General features: G+C 33.6%; 1 protein-coding gene across 1 annotated transcript; it reads left to right on the top strand.

The window, feature by feature from the left end:
• The first annotated feature begins 19,356 nt into the window (after nt 1-19,356).
• Nucleotides 19,357-20,124, top strand: LOC131860146 (MADS-box transcription factor 1-like). The gene has a single exon (XM_059214521.1). It carries the CDS (start codon nt 19,357-19,359, stop codon nt 20,122-20,124), a length of 768 nt encoding a protein of 255 aa, XP_059070504.1.
• The last annotated feature ends 3,849 nt before the right edge of the window (nt 20,125-23,973 follow it).

The following is a 23,973-nucleotide window of genomic DNA, read 5'->3' on the forward strand; positions in this document are numbered from 1 at the left end:
CTATCCCATAGACTCTTTGCTGATTTACACTTATCCACCTATGAGGGAACATCACCAATGAGCCCACTGAATATAGCCTTCATGGCTTCTTCATTGCACATGCATCTTCTTTCTTCTTCAGAGCTGATGGGAGGAGTGGCATTCCTAGGGAGACCATTAATAATTGACATCCATACATTAAACCCTAGAGAGGACAAGTAGACTTCCATTCTACAACTCCAAATGGAATAGTTTGTTCCATCAAAAACTTGAGCAGGGATTGACACTAAACAGTATTGTGTCCTTAAGCTAGAATCTACCCAAGCGAGAGAAATCTTGATAAATAGGGTACCTACACTCTAATGCCAATTGTTATCTCATCATACTTTGACACAATAATAGTGATCCAATATTCTTTTGTAGGTGTGTAGGCAAGGAAGCCTCTATACACACTTATCATCTCATTTTATTCCCTTATACCGGTAGGAACATGTCCTTCCATGTGTACTTCTTCATTGAGGGGGTGAATTATTTAGTCAATATGTTACTCCTTTGAGGTTCTGCATCTCCTTTAGGCCTTAGGAGATATCACCTGTACATTGAATGCACAATGTTGGTCCATGGTTTTCTTCCTCCATACCTTCTTGGTCTCATCTTCCTTATCTAATGGAACTATGATGCACACTATGCATAATACGAGATAAGTTCCACTTACCAATGGGAGTGAGTTCTTATCATCTACATCCTGCAATGCACTCATGTGGCTTCCATGTTTGTGTAGCAAACCTTCAAATAGGCACATATGATCTGATGTAGGCACATTCACTATCAGTCATTGCTTCTCATGATGACTGCATATTCATCCGATGGGAGTCCTGTTGTTCTGCAACCTCATAGTATATGGATGACATGTTCATCCATCTTCTCCTATGTTGATGTGATTTTAATAGCATTCTGCTTCTTCATCACAAACAACCACTCAAGCACCCTTCCCATCCTGGTTGTACACTGATCATAATCTTGTCAGTTGAAAGCTACTCACTTGGTTGAACTATCTTCCCAATGTCAACACATCACTTACTAGTTGACATCCTTTCCTTACTGGTGATGCACTATACTGGTAACCTATTCATTTCATCCACACAAGTTAGGTACTAACTTGTGTACCAATGAATATAGTGATCATTTCTTTGAGTGGCATGCTCTTTCTTACCTTACAGGTTCTTTATAACATAAGGTGATATCAAGGATATCTCATCTTGTACTCCTCCATGACAATGTTGCACATACATCCCTCATACTAGTAGTCATCCCATACTGGTTGACATCAATGACAACCCAATGACAACAGGGATGACATCATGTTTCTCACTTGTGAGATCCATATGATGTTGTGATTCCTTCTCACTAGGTGTGTTGGTATATTAGATATAATATGTTGGATATAGACATGTGGTTTTTATGTAGGATGTAGGTACTAGGCATCGACTCCAGCTAGCTTCATAGATCCAAGAATGCCTCTATCCCAATGGTAGTTGTTGGAGATGACTATAGGGTCCTCACCTGGTTTTAATCCCATACCCTAGTTACTCATGTTGTTGTTAGGAATTGTGTGTGTAGGAGTCCCTTCCACATGATGGGGAGGTCTTCCCACATTGTGTGGACAGGGAAGTTACTCCCACATGATGGGGAAAGTTTTCCCATGCCCCCCACCTTTATGTACGCCTATGTCATTTAGTAATCACCCCTTTGTTTTATATAAATTTCACTTTGCTTAAAACGTTTGGTTAGTTTTATATATTCAAATTTCTATTATTTGATCACTTAGAATAGTTGTCTCGACTGATAGATACATTTATCAGCTTGCATAGAATTAGATTGCCCTACATTTATTGTAATGATTCACTTGCAAAATTATTTCCATCGCTTAGTTTCTGGTTTCAAAAGGGCTTATTTTTTCATGTGTCTTGGGGTGGATGTAATTTAGATTAAGTGTTATTTTGGTGTGGTTATTGGGTCAATGGATGTAGACTACTCTTTAATCATTATTGGAGAAACTAGTTATGGGTTTGGGGATAATTATTTTCTATTGATATATCCAAGTTGTTTAATTTCAAGAATCTTCTTTCCCATGGTAGTATTATTAAAGTTAATTACTAAAGATTTGATTATGTATTAACTCATCTATTTAATCTTTAGCAAATAAGATGTTAATATAACAATTAATTTTATTTAGGGGTGTAAAATTAACTATGATATTACATGTTTTATGTTATAACTTAAAATGCTTACTCTTGTAGTAATATTTGATCATTAGTTTATTCTTCTTTTCTAGCCATAAATAATGTTTATTATATTGGTTTATGGCTTGGTCATCCATGTGTACCTTAGAGAGTGTTTTCATGAGATAGGGTTGTATATGGTCAACAATGGTTTTGTTAATATGCATTGCCTTGTGATTTGTTGTCTTTGTGTGCCTCCCTATGAAGAGGATTTGTGTAGCCAAGATGTTATGGAAATACTGTTTTGGGTTATTTTTGATATATTATTGGACAATGTGTGTTAACTGCTTGGAGTGTTTTTTTTTGAGATGGTTAGTGTCATAAGGGGGAATGGCTCTGCATGGGGGCCAAGATCCTAAAGTGATCACTAGGATAACCCATTGGGAGAGTTGCTTAATAAGTGATAACCTAAATAATAAATTAGGGGGTTGGGTAGTTATTGCATTAATCAAGATAAAGAGTTCCCCACTCATGGATTGAGTGCTTGTTTAGGCTCAAGGTGAGGTGGGAAGGCTTGGAATGGCATGATCCACTACCTTGTCCTTTTGAAACATATGTTGGATTCCACATGAGACTTGAATGGGGGTTGGGGCCTATGGAGACCTGCTAGGATAACCCATATCAAGCTATGTGATGGTACTCTCCCCTTGTGAGCACTAGAATCCTACCTTATGCTATAGCTTCTAAAGTATACTTTTTTTGTGATCCATCTCTATGTGTCTTGGTTGGAACCTTACCCATTAGGAGTGAGTTTAGATCATATTTTTATTATCCTTGTTTGTGTGCTTGAGGGCCCTATTGTCATATCCTGTCTTAGGGGGTGGGCCTTTTGGTTCCACGTGGTTGGGTTCTTTAAGCCATCTACCATTAGGATTTCTTCATTTTGGGTTGTTCATGGTGCTTGGTGGTTCCTTGATCAATTCTATGTCAGTATACTCTTGTTGTAGATTATGTATTTTCATGGTTTTCATGTGTGGAGATCCTATATGATCCTTGTATTGTGGCACGTATTCTTATCCTATGTGAGGGATACCTTGATGTATTATTATGACATATGAATCATGTAATCTAAATCTTATGTATTGCTATGACATGTAGTTCTTCAATGAAGTTTGTACTATAGTATAACAACCCAATGGGGAAGATGTTTATGAATTTTTATTATTGGAATTAACATTGGAGTCTGATGTATATTATATTCAGTTGCAATCATAAGAAACTTAAAAGGTGGGATTAAATGAACATAGTATAACGAGTTAGTACAACTTGTATGATGAATGTTTGTGAGTATTCAAGGAAATTACATCCTAGTTATTTTGGTGTTAACATATATATAGTTTATTACAATGCATTTAATGAAATTAAATTGATGGAATTTATTATTAGAAATAAATGTGTTGATTTATATACTTGTGAAATAAATTATACATAAGAAATGATGCTTTACGTTTAAATGAATAATAATTGATTGTTCTCATTGTACGTTCATTGATGTAAACATCAGGTAAATGGCTATATCTAGTAATTGTACAAATGAACCTAATGTATTATGGTCAAAGTTAATATTGAATTGAATTGACTTATTTTATTGTAAATGATACTTAGGATTTTTGTTGTAATTGTATTCAATAATGATATTGCCTTATCTTAGTTGCATTGGATGTTAAGTTTTTAATGAAATTTAGTTTCCATAGAGTATATGGTTTGTTACGATTATTTTATATTTCATTTAAAAATTAGTAATGTACATGAGTTACCTTGTTTAATCATGTGAATGCACCTTCATTAAGTTATAAAAAGAAAATTTATCAACCTCTTTTGTAGCTAGAATTTAGTTTACTCATTAGGGATTCTAGGTGGGAATTACATCATGTTGTACTTATGTTTGAAATCGGATGTAATTGTATTATGTATTTGCCGATGTGGCAAATGATGTAATCATAATGTAACTATCATGTAAATATGATGTAATTTTTATGTAAGTGAAATAAGGTTTAGGTGATATGTTTTATATTAGTAAACATAAATTTTGATCTTATGTAAGTAAATATTTACATGATCTTTATTCACTACTTTGTATGTTGCATTAAACTATTGTTATTGGTTATTCACTGAATTTAGCTTTAGAAGTTATTTCAATGCAATGTAGTTTCATGATATTGTAATATGTATGGATGGATAATTTTAATGATTATCTTGTTATGCTCATTTATGTATCATATGTTAACTAAGATTAGATTTATTTCTTAAATATTGTATGGGTAGTACAATAGCATCATTAAGGAACCTTATAGGATATATTTTTTTTAATTTGTTTTTTGATTGGTAATGGGCTGAAGCCAATAAGGTGTACATACCCTACCCCCTTGTGGGATTTGAACTTGCGACCTCTCTTTCAAGAGAAAAAGTTCTCCACCACTAGACCAACTCAGGCTGTACTCATAGGATAGATTATTAGATTCCATCTCCTTGTGCAATTAAGTTTGATTATTTCCTAAACAATTATAGGATGTACACTTAATGTTTCAAAAAAATATATTAAAATCTCAAAGAAAACAACAATCTCAAATAAGAGAAATATTTTAAGAATAATCCCCCCCCATAAAAAAAAGAAAAAAGAAAAATCCCCAAATAGAATAAAACAAACAAATCACATTCTTCTAGAAAATTTTCAGCATAAAAAGTTTCCTCCCTCTTCCCACTTGATGAGAAAATGGAAAATTACTTTTTAATTAATTACTTCAACTATAGTTTAAATCTTACTATGGTTATTTAATAACTTGAATTATTTCATCTTTAAATTATGTTAATTTATTAATTATTTAAGCTTGCGTTTTAATTTAGTCATTTAGAACATTAATATAAATTTGTTAATTGATTAATAAGGTAATATTATTCAAATGCATATATATAAATATATTTTATTTTAGTTTTTCTACATACAAATATATGTATTTAATTTAAAATATCACAAATTTAAATAAAACCTTATGATAAAAATTTATAATTAAAATCTAACAAAAAACAATATGGCAAATTAACCCAAAAGCAACATAAATTCATACTCACACACAACATACCAAGGTCATCAAATTTTTTCTATGTAGCATTCCAATCAAGTAGACATAAGACATGAAACATTTTTCTAATACCGAGCAAGGGCTAAGGATTTGAGTAACGAGCCATATGCTATCTCCTACAACTTCCATTAGGATTATGTAAGCACACTCAGACCTATAAAACCAAGTGGAGTTGATGCCTCACACCTGCAACCCAGCATCATAGAGAGAATCATAGATACAAATAACATACATATACCTAACAATCACGTGTACACTGGTGAAGAGAAATCATGACATCCCGTGTCTCTTCGAAGTCAGTGACGGAATATCATCCCTTCGCACCATAGACATGATCAATTGCATACCATGAAATCCAATGCATTGCACATCTGATAAGATAAGAAAACATATTAGTGCATGGGTTAGTATACATAGATCATATATCTAGCATCTAATTATCCATAATAATAAAGAGCACAATCATATTCTTTTGCACATGATCATAGATCATACCATACATACATTTGCTCTAATAAACATAACATAGTCTCATTATAACAAAGTCTCAAATATCTTACACCTCCCATCACGAAGGATGGATCGGGGAGGGGCAATATAGTTAGAGTGAACACTAGTGTCATAATGTGTAGATATGTAGTTTTGGAATGTAGGTATTCAATTTTTTCAAGGGAGTTGTAATAGAGGTGGGATTAGGGTTGGGAAGATGACATAGTGAGCCCTCCATAGAGAGAAATGAGGTTAGGTATTTATAGTGTAGAAAATTAGGTCACTTGTTTTATTCTCCATAGCCATGTGTTTAGGATTAAGGCTTACGGTAGTTCAAAACTTGAGACCATAATTATTTTTTCTTAGCACTTCAATTCTAGCAAGAATTAAAAAAATTCTACCGAAAACATCAAAATTATTAGAAAGAGAAAGGGTGTAAACTATGAAAGGGCTAACAATTCTATTGCAATGAAGTAAATTAACACTAGGGTATGGAGAACATGAATAAATAAATAAAATTTAACTGAAATTGTTGAGCAATATTTTATATTTTTTCAACACAATGGAAAGTGTATTTTTATGTCAAATTAAACATAGATTACCTAGGAATAGAGTATGTGAATTCAAAATTAGGGGATCCTCATGTTTTTTTAATATTTTTTGGAATACCAATAAATAGTCTTGTGTTACAACCATTTTGGTTATTCAAATAGGAAGAAAGGAAGAAAGGGGGGAGATTTATGAGAGAGACGGATATGTAAGAGATAAATGTAAAGAGAGAGAGGCATAAAGTGGGATAGGTGGAAATGAGGAAGAGAGTTAAAAAAAGATCAATATATGGAGAGGGAGAGTGGATGGGAAGATTAGAGATATTTAGAAGGAGAGGGAGATAGAACTGAGATAAATAACAGTTGATAGCTAAGGAGAGAGGTAGACATATAGATATAGAGAAGGGGAGAGAAATGTCTATAGAGGAAAAGTGTGTGTGTGTGTGTGTGTGTGTGTGTGTGTGAGAGAGAGAGAGAGAGAGAGAGAGAGAGAGAGAGAGAGAGAGAGAGAGAGATTAATACATAAAGAGGGAGATAGAAGGATATAGACATATATCTAGAGGTATAGGAAGAGAGAGATAAGATAGGGAGGGTGAGGTAGATCGATAGGCTAGAGAGAGAGATGAGAGGAGAACACAAAAGAGAGTTAGAGATAGAAAGGGGATAGAGAGAGGGACAAAGAGGGTGATGAAAAAGAGATAGAGGTAGACAAAGAGAGAGATAGCTAGAGAGGGGGATAAAGAGAGGGAGGGATAGAAAGGGAGATAGAGATATAGGGAGATATATTAAGACATAGATATAAATGTTGAGAAGTAGAGAGGGATATATATATATATATATATATATATATAGAGAGAGAGAGAGAGAGAGAGAGAGATGTGAAAAAATATGTTGGTAGAGAGAAGGTATATACAAAGTATGGAGGAAGAAAGGGGGGAGAATGAGATGATAAAGAGATAAAGATAAAGAAAGGGAGATGTATTTAAATATTGAGGGGAATAGAGAAAGAGAGGGATATCTATATATATGTATAAAGAGATATTAATATATATAGGAAGAGAGAGAAAAATAGAGATATAAATAGATAGAGGTAGAAAGATATTGATAAACAAAGGAAGGAGTGAGGGAGTGGGAGACAAATATAGATATACATAGAGGGAGATATTGAGGGATAGAGAGTGATGGGTAGAGATATAGGGATATAGGGGTATAAATATATATAAATAGAGAGAGAGAGAGGTCTAAGAAGAGACAAAGAGATGACTATAGAGGGATAGAGAGGAGAGGAGGGATATATATAGAAAGATATCTAGACAGAGAGATAGTGGTAGGGATTTGAGATAAGGATAAAGAGATACAGATGCAGATAGAGAAAAGGTCATATTTATTTGGGTACTTCCAAACCTTAGGTTTGGCCTTTCCTTGGTATTCAAACCTAAACGGTTGGAATTACATGTCAATTTCTAAATGCATATTTTTATAAATTAAAAAGACACAATCTCAAGCACGCTCTACATTAGGTTTTTACATATTTCAATTTCAAGTTAAAAATACCATAATAACATTTAGCTTTATCATAACATTCTAACCAAGTAATATTTTATATGTTTTTGATATGAAGTTTTTTATCTTTAATTTATTTTTTTAGTGTCTTTGTATGACTTCCATTAAAATCTAATAATATGTAGTAGAAAGGTCATGCACATCTAGTTAATGCATGACATTATCCCATAATAAGAAGCCATTAGGAATTACAAGTTACAATAAATTACCATCCATGGACATACGCTTTAGATTATGCCTATTCTATATGTATGTTATGAGGTTTTATGGGTTTCTAAGATGTTTCACAAATTAAATAAAATCATTAGACTAGAAAAGAAATATTTATAAAATGACCATAAATTCTTGAAGAACACTATTATTAATAATCTTAAAAATTGTAGCTATGAGTAAATTATTAGTTTAGTTAAAGGTCTATAATAAATGCTAAAAATTTACAATAAATGTTGGAAGTTTTACAGTAAACTTTGAATTCTCTATAGTGAATGATGATAAAAAAATACTACTTAAATTCCTAACTTACTTTAATCAACAATTTAATACATAAATATTAATAACTAAAGCACAAAGTGGCAAGGTACCTCAAATGGGCCTTTACTTGTGATATATGCACTCACTAACAAAATGATCAACTATCAGTCAATGCTTTTTCTAGATCACTTCATAGGAATGGATATTACTATAATTTAATTGCTTATTTAAGAAAAATAAAAAATCTAGAATACTTTATCACATTGACCCATTGTTCTTGCAATATGTATAATCATAACTACATATAAAAATATAGAGAGATATATAAAGATATTGAGGGATATTGAGAGGTAGAGAGGGATAGAGATAGAGAGGTAGAAAGATATGGATAGAGAGGGGGGGATACAAAGAATGGAGGGAGGAAGTGAGGATGAATGAGGTGATAAAGAGATAGAGATAAAGAAAGGGACATGTATGTAAGGAGTGATGGGAATAGTGAAATAGAGGGAGATATATAGAGGTATAGAGAGAGATTGAGATATATAAGAATAGGGAGATAAATAGAGACGTAGAGAGATAGAGGTAAAAATATATGGATAGATAGAGGGAGGGAGGGAGGCGATGGGATATGGATCTAGATATAGATAGAGGGAGATATTGAGAGATGGAGAGTGATAGGGAGAGATATGGGGATATAAGGGTATAATATATAATTAAATGGATAGAGAGTATAAATATAAATAAAATGGGCAAAGAGATGGCTAAAGAGGGATAGAGAAAAGGACATGATAGAGAGATATAGGGATACCTCTAGATAGAGAAATGGAGGTAGGAATTAAAGATAAGGATAAAGAGAGATAGTTATAGATAGAGATGAAGGTGTGGGAACATCTAGATAGAGAGATGGAAGTAGGGATTCAAGATAAGGATAAAGAGAGATACTTATAGATAGAGATGAAGATGTGGGATTTATTTAGGTATTTCCAAACCTTTGGTTTGGTTTTGCCTTGGGAATCCAACCTAAAGGGCTAGACTTACATCTTGATGTCTAAATGCATATTTTTTGTAAACTGAAAAAGACACAATCTCAAGCATGTGCTACATTAGGTTCTCATCTCTTTCAATTTCAAGTTTAAAATACCACAATAACATTGATCTCTCTCATAAAATTCTAACCATGTAATATTTTCTATGTTTTTAACATTAAGGTTTTGATATTTAATTTCTTCTCTTAGTGTCTTTATTTGTCTTCCTATAAAAACATTATATGTAGCAGCAAGGTTATGCACATCTAGTTAATGCATTATATTATCCTATATTAAGAAGCTATTAGGCATTGCAAGTTAAATTTAACTACCAACCAAGGACAGACAACTAATATGAAGCATGTACTATATGTACGTTATGTGATTTAATGGGTTTCTAATATGTTTCTCAGATTAAAGAGAAACATTAGAATGGAAAAAATATTTAGAAAATGACTAAAATTTATTAAGGAACAAGTCTATTATTAATAAAATACATATTGTAGCTACCAGTAAACTATTATTTCAATTAAAGGTCTATAATGAATGCTAAAAGTTTACAATAAATGTTGGAAGTTTTATAGTGAGTTTTGAATGTTCTATAGTGAATGATGATCAACAACTACTACTACATGAGTTAATAACTTAATTTAATCAATAATTGAATACATAAATCTTAACAACTAAAGTACAAAGTGGCAATGTGCCTCAAATGGGCCCTTACTTGGGGTGTATCCACTAATTAAAAAAATGATCAACTAACATTCAATGCCTTTTTGTAGAATACTTCACAAGAATGGATATAATACTTGATTTTAATTGCTTATTTAAAAACCCCCCAAAAATATAGAATTCTTCATCACATTGATCAATTGTTATTGCAATATGTATAATCATAACTAATTCTAACTAACTCAAACACATCGCTATACTAGTCAATCATTCTTGTTAGGTGGGGAGAAATTTTTTCTTTTAGAAGAATACAACTTAGAGATTGAGCAATAAAATCCTAGCATAAGTTTTGTAGCATTGAATAGAATATTAGATCATTTAGGAATACAAGGATATGTAGTGGAATCTTGGAAATAGAAAAAAATGACATTAATTGTAGTACAAGAGTCCTAGCTTTAGTAGTCATTAATTTTCATTGGAAATCTAATGTAACTACTGGATCTCCCTTAGTCCTGGCCAGATCAACAAAAATTGTTTGATGCATGTTTCTAGAGACTTGCACCTTGGTGAACTCACAATGTTGGTTCACACTTTTTGGTACATTCTGAGTTTTGCTAAAATCATACATTTTTTTAAAAATGTGATGATTTAATATTTGGGTAAGTGCACAAAGATGGTGGTTAGAAAAGAGGACACACCAAAAAAAAAACATGAAAAACACCAAAACACACACGGGGTATTTCAAATTTAAAGAACCCCGTACACATTTAGGCTCATTTTTCCAAGCCTAACCAAAGCTAAACTGCGTGTGCAGTTTAAAATATACTAAGCGTGTACGCGGTTTAAAGAATACTAATCGTGTACGCGGTTTAAAGCATACTAACCACGTACGCGGTTTAAAAACTAAAACTACGTACGCGGTTCTGTCTGTTAATAAAATGCAATTCACTTACATTCCATTAGGTTTTTCAGTAGGATATATACATAAAATATAACATTTAAGTATTCTTATACTTTAAGTTATATTTTATGTATATATTGTTAGGATGTTTGAGAGTGGTTCCAGATCTCTAAGAGTTATAATGCAGATTCTAGTTTTTTGAGTATTCTTATAAATTTCAGACTTAGTCAAATTTTAGTAATCAGCATGCTCATGTCAGCATTGTGTCTCTCATCTCTTCCCTACATTCCCCCTCTCTTTTCCTTAACCCCTACCTTTTTGTCTCTTAAGCATGTCCCTCTCTACTTTCTTCCCTCTCTCAGGTATCTCTCTGTCTCTTTCTCATCTCCCTCACCCTCTTTCTCTCTTTCATATATCCCTCTCTTTCTCCCCCTCTCTCAAATATCTCTATCTCTCACTCTCTCCCCATCTCTTAAGTGTCTCTCTCTCTCTCATTCTCTCCCTCTCCCTCCCCCTCCCCTTCTCTTCCTTTGTCAAGTATTTCTTTCCCTCTAACTCTCTTTATCTCTCCCCCTCTCGCTCCATTTCTCTTTCTCTCAAGTCTCTCTCCTTCTCTCTATCACTTCTCTGGCTATCAACCTCTCTCTCTCTCTCTCTCTCTCTCTCTCTCTCTCCCATTATTTATCTCTGAAGTCTCTCCCTCTCATCCTTGTTCTCTGTATCTCACTCTCTCCTTCTCTCAGGTGTGTCTCTCTCATTCTCTTCCTCTCCCCTCTCCCTCCCTCTCTCCCTTTCTCATTACCTCTCTTTCTCACTCTCTCCCTCTCTTCACACTTCTCTCTCTCTAGTCTCTTGTAATATCCTTCCACCCCTTCCTCCCTCTCACTCAAACTCTCTCTATCTCTCACCCTCTCTTTCTCTCTCTCTCACCTTTCCTCCCTTCACCTCTTAGGTCTCTCTTTCTCTCCCAATCCCTCTATCCCCCTCTTAGATCTCTCCATACCTCCTCTCTCCTCTCTCTTCCTCTCTCTCTCTGAGTCACTCTCTCTCTCTCTCTCTCACACACACACACACATTTATCTCTTGTCTCTCCCTCTCAGTCTCTATCTCGGTCTCCTCGTCTCTTAGGTGTATCTCTCTCCCATTGCCTCCCTCTCCTCCCCCTCTCTCCCCCTCTAGGGTCAAAAGGTATTCTCAAGGGTCATATGGTATCCTAGGGATCCATGCATGTGTCCTAAGGGGTCATAGGACACCATATGACCCATAATGACACATAAGAGGTCATATGGAATCCTAAGGGGTCATAAGACACCATATGACCCCTTAGCACACCATACGACCCATAAAACACTATATGACCTCTTAGGACACCATACGACCGATAACGACACCATATGGAGTCTTAAGGGGTCAAATAGTGTTTAAGGGGTTGTAGGAGACCATATGACCCCTTAGGACATGATATGATCCCTAATGATACCATATGGTGTCCTAAGTGGTCATAAGGTGTCCTAGGGGTCATACAACACCATAAGACACATAACAATACCATATGGTGTCCAATGGGTCATTGGACACCATATGACCCTTAGAACATAATACAACCCCTAACAACATCTAAGGGGTCATAGGACACTATATGATCCATTAGCATACCATAGGACCTATAATGATGCCAAATAGTGTCCTAAGGGGTCATAGAACACCATATGACCCTTTTGGGTAGCATATGGTGGTGTTATGGGTCGTATGGTATCCTGAGGGGTCATATGGAATCCTATGACCCCTTAGGACACCATATGATGTCGTTATGGGTCATGTGGTGTCTTAAGGGGTCATATCTAGTGTCCTAAGGGGTCATAGGACACCATATGACCTCTTAGGAAACAATATGACCTCTAATGACACCTAAGGGATCATATGGTGTCCTAGGAGATCATAGAATACAATATGACCCTTTAGGACACCATATGACACATAATGACACCATATAGAGTCCTAAGGGATCATATGGTGTCCTAAGGGATCATAGAACACCATATGACCCGTTAGAACACCATATGACCCATAACGACATGTAAGAGGTCATATGGAGTCCTAAGGGGTTATAAGACACCATATGACCCCTTAGCACACCATACAACCCATAATGACACCAAATGGTGTCCTCAGAGGTCATAAAACACTATATGACATCTTAGGACACCATACAACCCATAATGACACCATATGGAGTCCAAAGGGGTCAAATAGTGTCCTAAGGGGTCATAGGAGACCATATGATCCCTTAGGACACCATATGACCCCTAATGACACCATATGGTGTCCTAAGTGGTCATAAGGTCTCCTAGGGATCATACGACAACATAAGACACAAAATGATACCATATGGTGTCCTAATGGCTCATAGGACCCCATATGACCCTTAGAACACAATACGACCCCTAACAACATCTAAGGGGTCATATGGTATTCTAAGGGGTCATATGAAACTATATGATCTATTAGTACACCATAGGACGTATAATGATGCCAAATAGTATCCTAAGGGGTCATAGAACACCATATGACCCTTTAGGGCACCATATGGTGTTGTTATGGGTCGTATGGTATCTTGAGGGGTCATATGACATCCTATGACCCCTTAGGACACCATATAGTGTCATTATGGGCCGTATGGTGTCTTAAGGGGTCATATGGTGTTTTAAGGGGTCATAGGACACCATATGACCTCTTAGGAAACAATATGACCTCTAATGACACCTAAAGGATCATATGGTGTCCTAAGAGGTCATAGAATACCATATGACCCATTAGGACACCATACAACCCATAACAACACCATATGGAGTCCTAAGGGATCATACGGTGTCCTAAGGGATCACAGAACACCATATGACCCGTTAGGACACCATATAACCCATAAGGACACGTAAGAGGTCATATGGAGTCCTCAGGGGTCATAAGACACCATATGACCCCTTAGCACACCATACAACCCATAATGACACCAAATGGTATCCTAAGGGGTCATAAAACACTATATGACCTCTTAGGACACCATATGACCCATAATGACACCATATGGAGCCCTAAGGGGTCAAATAGTGTCCTAAGGGGTCGTAGGAGACCATATGACCACTTAGGACACCATATGACCCCCTAATGACACCATATGGTGTCCTAAGTGGTCATAAGGTATCCTAGGGGTCATACAACAACATAAGAGACATAATAATACCATATGGTGTCCTAATGGGTCATAGGACACCATATGACCCTTAGAACACAATACGACCCCTAACAACATCTAAGAGGTCATAGGACATTATATGATCCCTTAGCACACCATAGGACCTATAATGACATTTAAGGGATCATATAGTATCCTAAGGGGTCATAGAATACCATATGACCTTTTAGGACACCATATGACCCATAATGACACCATATGGAGTCCTAAGGGGTCATATGGTGTCCTAAGGGATCATAGAACACCATATGACCCATAACAACACCTAAGGGATCATAATACACCATATGATCCCTTAGTACACCATACAACCCATAAATATTATCCAACCAATACATCCACACAATCCAAAGAAACCAATACATTCATTTTCTTCAATCATTCTACTTTATATCCTATCTTCTTTAGAAAGAAAAAGAAAACCAACCACCTTGTCAATCTTCTTATCACCTTATATATATGCAAACAAAAAGAATATATATTGGAGGGAGAGGAAGAGAGAGGGAAGAGAGAGAGAGAGAGAGAGAGAGAGAGAGATGGGTTATGGAGGAAGGGAGAAGGTGAGAGAGGGAGAGGGAGTGAGAGAGAGAGGGAGAGAGAGAGAGAGAGAGGGAGAGAGAGAGAGAGGCACCTTGTACATGCTTGAGAGGGGGAGAGAGGGAGACAATACACATAGATACACACATATGTGTGTATATATATACTTAATATATTATATATTATTATATACAAATATATAAATATTATATATTATTATATATGTATATATAAATATTATATATTATATATTTTTATATTATATATATACAATATCATACTATACACACTCCCAAAATTTGAGCATTAAAAGCACGTATGCGCTTTTTATACCATAGGTACCCCGTATGCGCTTTTGACTGTTTAGGCTTGGAAATAGGCCTAGTTGACAAAGCTACGGTTTGGAAGTTTGATTTCCCTCCATTTCCCTCCCTTTGTACATGTTTTATTTTATCAACTTGGTTTCTAAACTTTGTCATCATTAGGTTTACACTTCATCAAGTGGGTATTTCTAAAATTGCCACCACATTTTCACCCATCTTCTGAGCTTTCTAACCATATAATTTTTTTAAAATTTGAACAACAATAACATATTATTATTGAATTTCTTTTACCAGTGTCTCCATAGTTCTCACAAACATATGTGCACCGTTTTTTTAATAACTTTTGATATACTTATCCAAATTTTAAAAAAATTATATATTATTGTAGTGCACTTGATTCTTTACAATTTAAAAAAAAAAAATTATATTTTTTATTTTTTTAGTGCAACTTATGCTTTGGGCACGAACAAGTACCTAATTTTCAGGATGTGCTCGATTGGAAAAATCATAAAAAACAAAATACTCAACAAAAAATTACAAAGAAATATATAAATTCTAGTGCTCACTCTTAACTATCTTTTTGTTGAAGGATTTGCCAAAATACTAAATCTAACTATGACCTTTTTGATGCGCACGTCAGACACTATGTTATGTTTTTCTGAAAAAATCAGGGTCTATTTTTCGTGCACGAAAGATTTGACCGCCTTAATCTTATCCAATTTTGAAAATGTTTAGTAGTTTAGAAACTAGATTCAGAGTACTACAATATTTGTTCTTTGATTATCTTCATATCTTGAGTGGATGACTTTCAAAGTTTGCCTCCAAGTTCAGGTTCACCTGATTTTAGAAAAAAAGTGTTCACTTATACCCCCCTTTTTGACCACCATCTTTGTGCACTTACCCATTTAAGAGGTCCCATTTGAAGTAATTAATTGAAGAGAGTTAGATCAAAGGCTCTTAGATCAAAGTTTCTTGGATAGAACCTCTCTACTTCTAAATCATACTTGCAATGGAATCTCCTTTGCATCTATCAAATGTTGATAAAAAAACAATTTTACATTAGCTTTTGTGGGGTCCAATGAATTTATTTAGAAGTTTTATTTTTTTAAGTATTTAATTATTATTATAAGCTTTCCAAATAGTATAATTTTTAATATCTTTAATTTCATTAATATTTTTTTATTTTATTTCTTATGAATGTAGGTTTTTCACTAAACATGAACTTCTTTGTTGAATGCATTGGGAAAAATAGTAAACTAATTCAAAAAAATTCTTAAAAATATATATGCACTAGATATTGATGTCTTCTTTCTAACAAAAAAATAAAAATTTAACTTTGATAGTTGTAGAACAAGTTATGTGTTCAAATGTACACCTATATCTAAATTATAATTAGTCGAACTTCAAAATTTAATAAAATGGAAAATATTCAACATATCACTATGAAACCAACTACATGCCCTAGGTATTGATGTTGTAAACTAAAAAAATTTAAAAAATAAGTTTTTATCATTTAAAGAAAAAAAATATGTGTTTCGGGATGCACATCATTCTAAAAAAATGTTGTTTGTTGTAAAAATCTACTTTTTGAGGGAAATGGAAAAATAAATAAAATTGTATTTGAATTTTTTAAAAAGTTATATATATTTAGATTCTATAAACAAGATTTTATAAATCACTAGTTTACATTATCTTCAAATTCTTAACGGTTTAAAATTTATAGGTGTCGAAAAGAGAAATTTTTTTCCAAAATATTCATTTAAGTGTCAAAGTTGGTCAAAAAGTGGGAACCAGTATTGTGAGTTCACCCACCTTCTTTCCATTGGAAGGACTCATTCTCTCGTTGTTGCTATAGACCCGTGGGCTACAAGGACTTGGCCATCATCTTATATTTCCTCTCCTTGTTGCATATTAAGTTACTCTTTCTACAAAAACACCTGTTCATCATGATTTATCATACCAATCCATCACATTTCAATTAAGAACCATGTAGACATGCAAATATTCATCAAAATATTATAAATTATGTTTAGTATTTTGTATTAAACATAAAATCAGGAAAGTGTCATGGAAATGCATGAAAGTTTGGCACTATTATAAATTTAAAACAAATGAATAACCAAGATATTTCTATGATAGAGATAAGCTAGAAAACTATAAGTGAAATAAAAAATTACAAATCTGTGATTCAAAGAGATGCACAAATGTCAAGGTGATCAAATTGACAAAAGAATGATTGCATGCATCAATATACATGTTTGATTAAAAAATATAAATAAAATCTAGTTTCAAACCTTGTATAGACCAAATAGGGTGGTAACTTCAATTTAACCAATTAGTGATATTTAGTGAATTCCACTCAACCGAGACTCTTTTGAAACATTATTTTTTGAGCCAACTTCGGGGAAATGCAAGTCGCAATGGGATAATGCTACCAGTGTCATACAAAATTCATTTTCTATCTAGTATATAAACTGATTGTCCCCAGTTAGTTGGATGCATCAAATCTAAGTAGTCTTAGGATTTTGCGTAGTTCAATCTTATACCCTTTGGGTTTCATCTTGATCCTAGTTCCACCCATTATGAGGATGAGTTAACAATAAGGACTAATGTTAATGACAACATACACTAGCTTACATGTGTATATAAAATAGATATGGTTATGTGTGACTTGAAAAATTGAAGCATGATGTAATGATCGTTCCTTATTAAAATTACATATAAATTAATGTAATATTGAATGCTCTTAAATACTATGACACAATAACCTATCACATGAATGGGCTTCAAGTTATTTCATATTGTTTAGTAGAAAATGGTAATTCAAATTTACACTAAAAGTTTAAAAATTAAAAACCCAATTCATTTCCCCCTAATATTATTGAAATACCTATTTAATTAACTACACATACAAGAGACATAAATAGATATTTGACTAGACCTAAACTTTTATCCATTTAAGATAGTAACTTTATAATTATTTTATTTATTACATTTTTTAAAAATAATGTCTTTTATTTTATTTTATTATTATTTTAGTTTTTTATTTTATTTTATTTTAGTCTTTTATTTTATTATAGTCTTTTATTTTATTATTGTTTTAGTTATTATATACTTGAAAATTGTAATTTATTTATTATAAAACTATTTTATTTATTTTAGAATCTCTACCTATATATTTTTTTTTTAAATATTGAACTTGATAAATATAACCTTTAAAATTAAAATATTATGATATAGTAGATCAATTGTGAAAAAATTCAAAAAATATTTTAAATTTAATAAACATGTTAAGGTGAATATTCTTACTATTTTTAGTTTGGGAATAAAATAAAAGAATTAGTTTTAAAAATTCAAGCATAAAATGGGATTCAATGGAACACCTAATATTAGAATATTCTATTAAAATAAATATTCACTATTTTATTTTGAAAAAAATTATAAAGATTTTTTCTGAAATTATTGAAATTATAATATATCATTAATCATTTAATTAAAATTATTTATCTTATCTTGAGTTACAAGCTAATGTACATGGAAAAATCCTCAATCCTCTTCAATTATTTTATTTCCAATTATATGTAAGACATTGGAACACCTAATATTAGAATATTATATCAAAATAAATATTTATTATTTTATTTTGAATAAATTTATAAAGATTTTTTTTTCAAATTATTTAAATTATAATATATCTTTAATTATTTAGTTAAAATTATTTATCTTATCTTGAGATACAAGCTAATGTACATGGAAAAATCCTTATCCTTTTCAATTATTTTATTTCCAATTATATGTAAGGCATTTTTTTAATTATTTATATTGCCTTAAGTTATTTTTAGTGAATTTTACATGCAGATTAACACTTTTATTATTATTATATCTTGTCTTGAGTTATTTTTATCTTACTTCCAATTATATATAAGATAATTTAATAATAATAATTATCTAATAGTTATATTTGAAGAGAGCGAGAGTTAGAAATTTTTCTTGTTTTAGTTAATCTAACATGCAGATACTTGAAAAAATCTTTAGTTGTTTTCAGTTATTTTATTACTTGTAGACATTTATATGATGTTTTTTATATTTTGATGTAAGATATTTCAGCCTGCTTTTTTGGGCAAGTGATGAAGTATATAAATTGATAGAATGAGAAATAATAATTATAATTAGAGAAGGGAGAGGCGAGAGTAGCAAGTGAGAAGAAGAAATCAAGAGACATAAGAAAGTAGAATGGGTCGCAGAAAGCTTCTACCCATTTACATAGCAGACCAGAGCAGGCGGCGGCAGACATTTTTGAAGCGGAAGAAAGGACTGTTTAAGAAAGCTCGTGAACTCTCTGTACTTTGCGGCGGAAAAGTTTTCATGAGAATCCATGACCCTGAAAATGCCCAGGACTTCTCCCAAGAGGAATTCGATGGCTCATCTTTTCTTCAGCCACAACATAATGCAGTTGCTCTCCCACTACAAATGGATCAGTTTGCACCAGATAACTTCAATGGAGTTAATCCAACAATTTCTAATTGTGTCCCTGTGCAAGGGCAAATGGATCAGTTTGCAGACTGGAATTCAATGGACCTAATCCAACAATTTCTTCCTCAAGATCTGCAGCCTCAACATAATGCAATTGCTCTCCCACTACAAATGGATCAGTTTGCACCAGATAATTTCAATGGAGTTAATCCAACAATTTCTAATTCTGTCCCTGTGCAAGCGCAAATGGATCAAAGGCACCCCCAATTTGTGATGAGTGAGCAGGCAAAGGCAAAGACAAATCTAAGCAGTAGTGGAGAGATGCAGAATGATGAAGATCCTTCAACACCATCAACTCTTCCTCTTGTTCGCAATTGCACTAGTCAACAAGAAGATGATGCTCTTCCTCTTCTTCAACCGTTCAATATCAGTAGTATGTTGGAGTTGTTGCAGGAAGATGTGGATCCACATGAGATGATGTTCGAAGATCTAAGATTTCCATATATAGATCTTTGGGGCCCACAATAAATTGAAATTGTATATTCTTTTTTATTATTGAAAAACAAGACATGTGTCTGTCTTGAATTGTAATTGTAATTATTTGCCAGATGGCCGTATATTTATTATTTCTTATTTCTTGTTACTGGTTTTGTTCATCATTTTCTTTGACTGAAACCCATGCATGATCTTGTTTGTTACGTTGATGTAATTTCATTAATCTTGGATGATGCAAGCAACTTGGTCATCTAGTCTCACATGCCTAGATTTAAATTGGAGATTATCATGCCCTAATTATGTTGTAGATTATGCATGCCTAATTTTAAATCGGATCATCTACTCTTTACTATGTGATCCCAAACAGGCCCCTTTGTAAGACATGGCGTCCACCAAGCTCTTGGACTTAACCAGTAAATCCCCATCATTCTCCAACAATTGGAGCAATTGGATTGTGCATTTCCATTGTTATGAGCAGAAGCCTTAGTAGCCACCCACAAGTGCTGCTCTGCAATGAGCATGGCGTCATAAAAATCAATAGTGAGCATGCCAAGAAAAAGGAAAGGAAAGTAAAGAGCATTAAAACGCAGAGACAAAGATCTGGTAGATTGGCCAAGAGTAATCCCCGACCGATGCACCGACCAAGTCAAAAACTCTCTACACCGTGGTTCTGTGGGGTAATCTTCACTTAAGGGGAAATGAGGTCGACCGTAATGTTTGGTCCGGTGCATTTAAAAACATGTCTCGATTCATTGTGTAGCTCTCCAAGGAGTTGCATGTCTCCATTTATTTCTAATGCAATTACTGATTTTATTTGTTTGAATCTAATGCTATTGGAGTACTTGATGTTAGAATGAAATATTATTTATTTTTATTGTTTAATTATGTTTTTTTAAATGCATGATAGTACAATTTATATTATTTATTTTTATTGTTTAATTATGTTTTTTTAAATGCATGATAGTACAATTTTAATTATTCCTGCAATTTAGGGGCATCATAAAAGGGAAATAAATTTTAGATTCACTCAGCTTTACTTCTAATATATATATAGACAATCTTACTTAAATAATTCACAGGAATGATATAAACAACTATTATTATTTCTAAATGTAGACACTTAAATTTGGTTAATCAATCTAGTCAAAGTTATTTCTCTTAGACATTTAATTAATTAAATATCTTAATTAATTAATTATCCTCTTCTAATCCCTTTGAGTTAATTAATCTAGTTAATTAACTCTCCCCTTCCAATCCCTTTGAATTAATTAATTAATGATCCTTTTTTCATCCCCTTAATTAATTAATTATCCTCTCCCCATTTAAACAATTAAATTATTGTTTGAATTAGTCACATGTCTCCTACATTCTAACCACCTAACCTAACCCCCATCCTATCATCCCCTTATCCTTACCCTTGGGTTCTAACTACCCTATCCTCCCTAACCAACGTTATCCTATCTCTTCTAGCCCCTCCTCTCACATGTGTGTACATTCCCTATTTTCCAAATATTGGAAAAAAATCCTATATTTGGGTGGTTATTCCCCAAATAGACATGTGTCATTCCTTCCCACAACATGTGTCCCTCCTTTGGGACACTTGTCTTCCGTCTTGAACCACAAGTGTGGAATCTTCTTCCACTTGGCTCTCTTTGGAGTGCCATTTGTCCTTCTTGAGGACAAGTGTTGCATTCTCTCATCCTCCATCCTTCCTCTCATCTCCTATTTAATCCCTCCTTTTTCTACCCACTTCACCCACTTTTTCATAATCATATTGTCATAATCTCGAAATAATGATCCACTTTTTCGTAATCATATTGTCATAATGCCAAAATAATGATCCACCTTCATAATATCACACCATTACTTTGCCAAAATCGCTACTCACATCACATTGCATGTTTCACCAATCATTTTCGCATTTGTATTTACCACCATGGAGCATAATCGAACACCCATTGACGTCATGAGCACAGATGCAATCCTGGAATAATCAAATTAAAGCAAGAATTGTGATTAGTTTTCTTTATCGCTTTGTTTTCCATTTTAGTTTTATCACTCTAATCTTGAGGTGTTTGAGTTTAATGGCTTGTTTGGTTGTTTCCTTTTTTATTTCAATTTTTTAATTTAACTTGCATATTTTCCCTCAAACATTTTCTGGCACACCTAGTGTGACCCACTTTATGGGTCATTCTAACGTTTTTGTTGTTTGAGTACATTTCTTTACTGATTTTGAGCACTTGTAGGAAAAAACTGGAGCTATAAGAAGATTTTCGCCTAGACGGAATCTATTTTATCAATCTCACAATTTCATGAAATGGTAGGTTTGCTCCCTAAACCAGTGGGTTCACAATATGAAATTGTGGGAATGTTTTTATAATTTTTGTACAAAAGGTAAAATTTCTTTGTTTTAGTTTTGGGATTTTGTAAATTCTTTCTTCATTTTTTTGCACTATAGTGGGTTCACTACATTAAGTTGCAGGAATGCAACCTAAAACAACGGGTTTGCATTTAGGCCTTTTTCAGTGAAATTGACAGTTATGTATGCTTAAAATTTGGAACTTGTGCCTTTTTTTAGGAAGTAGCAGATTTGCAATGTGAAATAGCGGGTTTGGATTTTAAAATAGTGGATTTGCATTTAGGCCTTTTTAGTGAAATTCATAGTTCTATATGCTTAAAATTGGCAAGTTGTACTTTTTTCATGAAATAGAAGGTTTGCAACATGAAATAGTGAGTTTGCATTTTAAATCAGTGGGAATGCATTCAAAAACCTGAGAATGCATTAAGAAGCCCCGAGAATGCACTAAGAACCCTGGGAATGCACCACAGAACCTTGGGAATGCACTAAGAATCCCTAGGAATACACAAAGAAACCACAGGAATGCACCAAGAAGCCTTGAGAATGCACCAAAAAGCTACAGGAATGCACTAAAAGACTGTGGGAATGCACTCTTCTTTGGCAGGTTTGTGGTTTATGTGTTTTAACCGTCATTTTCCAAAAATCTTTATTTCATCAAATCATTGCTAACTCACTAATTTTGGTTATTAGATAGTTTTTTCACTAATGTTTGTATAGATAATCATGCAATTGAAAACCCATGCTTTTAAAATGCTAACAATTTGTTGCAAGACTGCCGAAGAGGGATTTCACTGAAGCAATTTTGTTTCCTTTTATTGTTTTTCAATTATTGCACTTGTGTCTGATGTTTAATTAGGCACACTTTTATTTCTTAAAATGAACACCGTGTTTTCTATATTTGGCACACTTGTGAACACAAAGGGTGGATTGATAGTTACGCTTATTATCATCTCCCCTTTCTTTCATGGACCTTGGGTGAAGAGAAAGTTGGTTAATGATGCCCGTTTTTATTTTGATTAGCGAATCACATCATGGGGGCCTCATCACTTGAAGAGAGTGCTTCAAAATGGGGGCACGTTGGGGATATCATCTCTCCCAATGCCCTATCAAGCAATGTTTTTTGAGATGCTATATATAAAAACCTGATCAAATGGCTAAAGTGTTGAGTGAATTCGCCATATGTGGAGGCCTTCTCTACACAAATAAGATCAATTAGAGTCTTAAGTGGCTTGCTTTGAGAATTCGTTGTTGGAGTGGACCTGTCAAAAAATTGTTACGAACCATTTTTATAATGGTGTCAATCCTTCTACCTATTTGTTCAGGCATTTGGATACGTGTATGTTGAAGACACCCCTCATATATCCCCCAATTTGAGATTGAAAATTTCTCAAGATCATTGGGTCTTTAGAAATTCAAAGCTTGGCATGCTCGAGGAGTGCGTACCAGGGGTGAAGCTAGTGCTCTCAAGATTCTATCTATCTAGTTGGATGTGGTATTCTAGGCCAAGGGATTCAACAAGTATT

Source organism: Cryptomeria japonica, chromosome 11 (genome assembly GCF_030272615.1).
Source record: "Cryptomeria japonica chromosome 11, Sugi_1.0, whole genome shotgun sequence".
NCBI classification, from domain to species: Eukaryota; Viridiplantae; Streptophyta; class Pinopsida; order Cupressales; family Cupressaceae; genus Cryptomeria; species Cryptomeria japonica.

Bases quoted from the DNA above. Each gene is read 5' to 3' on its own strand.
- LOC131860146 (XM_059214521.1), top strand. From the start codon at position 19,357: ATGGGTCGCAGAAAGCTTCTACCCATTTACATAGCAGACCAGAGCAGG.